Here is a 3,061-nt window from a genome sequence, read left to right as displayed (position 1 = left end):
TTTTTTTTTTTTTAAAGATTTTATTTATTTATTTGAGAGAGAGAGTGAGAGACAGAGAGCACGAGAGGGAAGAGGGCAGAGGGGGAAGCAGACCCCCTGCTGAGCAGGGAGCCCGATGTGGGACTCGATCCCGGGACTCCAGGATCATGACCTGAGCCGAAGGCAGTCGCTTAACCAACTGAGCCACCCAGGCGCCCCTTGAACATGAGCTTTTATTCATAAATTGTTACAAATGAAAGTCAGTGTGAAGATGAAAGTAACCCAACTAGTCTGGGTTTTGAGGTTAAAGGAAAGTGATTAAAATCCCAGTTCTGAAAGCTGCAATCTCTGTACATTGAACTTTCTTTCAACCTCAGTTTCACTGTGTTCATTCACCTATAAATTAGATGTAATAATGTTCACTTTCTAAGAGGTTTTGTAAAATAAATACTGCATGTGATTTGCTTAATACAAAGTAGAGTGTGTGGAATATTATCAATAGATGTTATTTCTCTTTCATATTTCCTAAAACCCTAAAGTCAGTTCCAGATGCCACAAATTTAAAGCTCAGTTCTCCAGAAAGGTGAACTTCCACTGGTTTATCATAGTTTTATCCATTTGATATATTTTACATTGTCTGTTCTCTATTTTTTAATTTTTGGAGGTATTTTATCTACCTAAAGAAAAATACCTCTGACGAAGAGAGATTAGTAATTAATAGCACCCCATAAAAAAATAGCACCCCATAAAGTTGCTGGCAGGATTAAATGAGTCAATACAAAGAAAACAATAGATCTAGAATGTAGGAATTGCTGAAAAATTTTATGTTATCTTCTACCCCCTTCTACCTTCTTTCTCTTCCTCCTCATTAGCATCATAATTATTATGAATAGTATAAATATTTTTAATATGTATGAGTTTCTAATCTTTTAATATATTTAAGTAGATATTTGTATTTTATTCCCAGTCCTCTGGTGATTGTGATTATTTAATTTCATGGAAATGACAAATAGAATCAAAATTTTCTAATAACATTCATTTCTATTACTGGGTAAGAATGAAAAGTTCAGAAATCTGCACCTATCCTGACACTCTTTCCATCAAACTAAATGCCCAGTGTCTCTTCAAAGGCAAACCACTACCATTCAAAATCATAATCATTAACCCAATTGTATTACTTCATCCAAATACATTTGAATAAAACACTTGAATTTACAGAAAATTCTGAAACAATATTCAGTTGATCAAATTTATTGAGTTCAATGATTGGGAAACTTTAATATGGGAATGGAAAGAAAGGGGAAAATATAACTCTAGTAAAGGAAAGGGAGGTTTAAGAAAGTGTGAATAATAGTATTACAAGAACTTCATTCTTTTAATGCTACTCATACTTTCATTTACTGGAGAAAAATATAAGCTTTTGGATGGTATTCTTTTTTTTTTTTTTTTTTTTTTTTTAAAGATTTTATTTATTTATTTGACAGAGAGAGAGACAGCGAGAGCAGGAACACAAGCAGGGGGAGTGGGAGAGCGAGAAGCAGGCTTCCTGCCAAGCAGGGAGCCTGATGTGGGACTCGATCCCAGGACCCCGGGATCATGACCTGAGCCGAAGGCAGACGCTTAACGACTGAGCCACCCAGGCGCCCTTTTGGATGGTATTCTTAAAGGCTTGCTTTACTTGCTGGTTCCTCAGGGTATATATAAATGGATTCATCATAGGAGCAACAGAAGTATTTAAAATAGCCACTCCTTTGGTCAATGATGCCTTTTCTTTTGCGGACGGGTTGGCATACATGAATATGCAGCTTCCGTAAGAGATGGAAATGACAATCATGTGTGAGGAACATGTAGAAAATGCCTTTTTTCTCTGACTGGCAGAGGGCAGTTTCAGAATTGTTCTAATGATGAACATGTAGGACAGAATTATTAATGCCAAAGTGAAAAGCAGAATCACTATTGCAGAGTAAAAACCAATCACTTCTAGGAGCCATGTGTCTGAGCAAGATAATTGCAAGAGGGGAAAATAGTCACAAGTAAAGTGATCAATGACATTGGAGCCACAGTAATCTAACTGGAGAAAAAGAATAACTGGTGGGAAGATATTTAAGAATCCTGCCAGCCAAGCACAAAAGACAAGTAAAATGCAGACTCTTTTGTTCATGATGGTTGTATAGTGCAAGGGTTTACAGATGGCCACGTAGCGGTCATAGGACATGGCAGTTAGAAGATAAAATTCAGTTATACCCATGAAGATGAAGAAAAACAACTGAGCTGTACAATTATTGTATGAAATCGTTTTGTCTCTGGTGATAATTGTGACCAGAAATCTAGGAATACCGACAGTTGTAAAAGATATTTCTAATACAGAGAAGTTCCTGAGGAAGAAATACATAGGGGTCTGCAGATGGGAGTCAACCAAGGTGAGAGTGATGATGGTCAAATTACCAGTGACACTTAATATATATGTGATAATTAAAAAGAGAAAAATCAGAATCTGAAGCTCTGGGTCATCTGATAGCCCTAGAAGAATGAATTCTGTGGGTACTGTGTGGTTTTTCATTGCCGATCCTTTCTTCCCCCCTTTAGAATGGAAAATGTATGTTCCCCTATAGGACATAAAAAAGTTAAAACAGGATTGAGGTTAGGGTATAGAATCTTAAAAATATCCATGGTGATGAATAATCTATGAAATCCAAAAACAAATGTTTTCTTTCAGCAACTCTGTCCAATTTCTACTGGGCCTCACATTCAAGTAATACATATTATTTGAAATTAAATCTTGATTTCTTTTTGTTGAAAATACACTGTCGTGGGCCATGGATTAAAAAAATCTTGCGCTGACTTTAAGCAGAAGCTATTTATTCTAATTTTTTAAAATAAGATTCTAATTATTCTTTAAAATATTTAGCTCCTTTTATAAAAAACATGAAAATATTCTAGTTGATATTTTTCTTTTCCTCAGTATTATAAAAAGTAGTCTGGATTATGGATAATCTAAATAGAGCGTTTGAAATCTCACAGGGGTTATTTAGGCCTACCTCCACATTTTATATTTTGAGGCCCACATAGTTTAGGAAACTTT

General features: G+C 35.4%; 1 protein-coding gene across 1 annotated transcript; it reads right to left on the bottom strand.

Annotated features, from left to right (window-relative positions):
- Nucleotides 1-1,573: 1,573 nt before the first annotated feature.
- Nucleotides 1,574-2,539, bottom strand: LOC102751079 (olfactory receptor 6C3-like). The gene has a single exon (XM_006728733.2). It carries the CDS (start codon nucleotides 2,537-2,539, stop codon nucleotides 1,574-1,576), a length of 966 nt encoding a protein of 321 aa, XP_006728796.2.
- Nucleotides 2,540-3,061: the final 522 nt, after the last annotated feature.

Source organism: Leptonychotes weddellii, chromosome 5 (genome assembly GCF_054177405.1).
Source record: "Leptonychotes weddellii isolate Sample4059 chromosome 5, ASM5417740v2, whole genome shotgun sequence".
NCBI lineage: Eukaryota > Metazoa > Chordata > Mammalia > Carnivora > Phocidae > Leptonychotes > Leptonychotes weddellii.
The sequence above is the reverse complement of the archived record's forward strand: the minus strand, read 5'-3'. Positions and strand labels throughout refer to the sequence as shown.

Bases quoted from the DNA above. Each gene is read 5' to 3' on its own strand.
- LOC102751079 (XM_006728733.2), bottom strand. From the start codon at position 2,539: ATGAAAAACCACACAGTACCCACAGAATTCATTCTTCTAGGGCTATCA.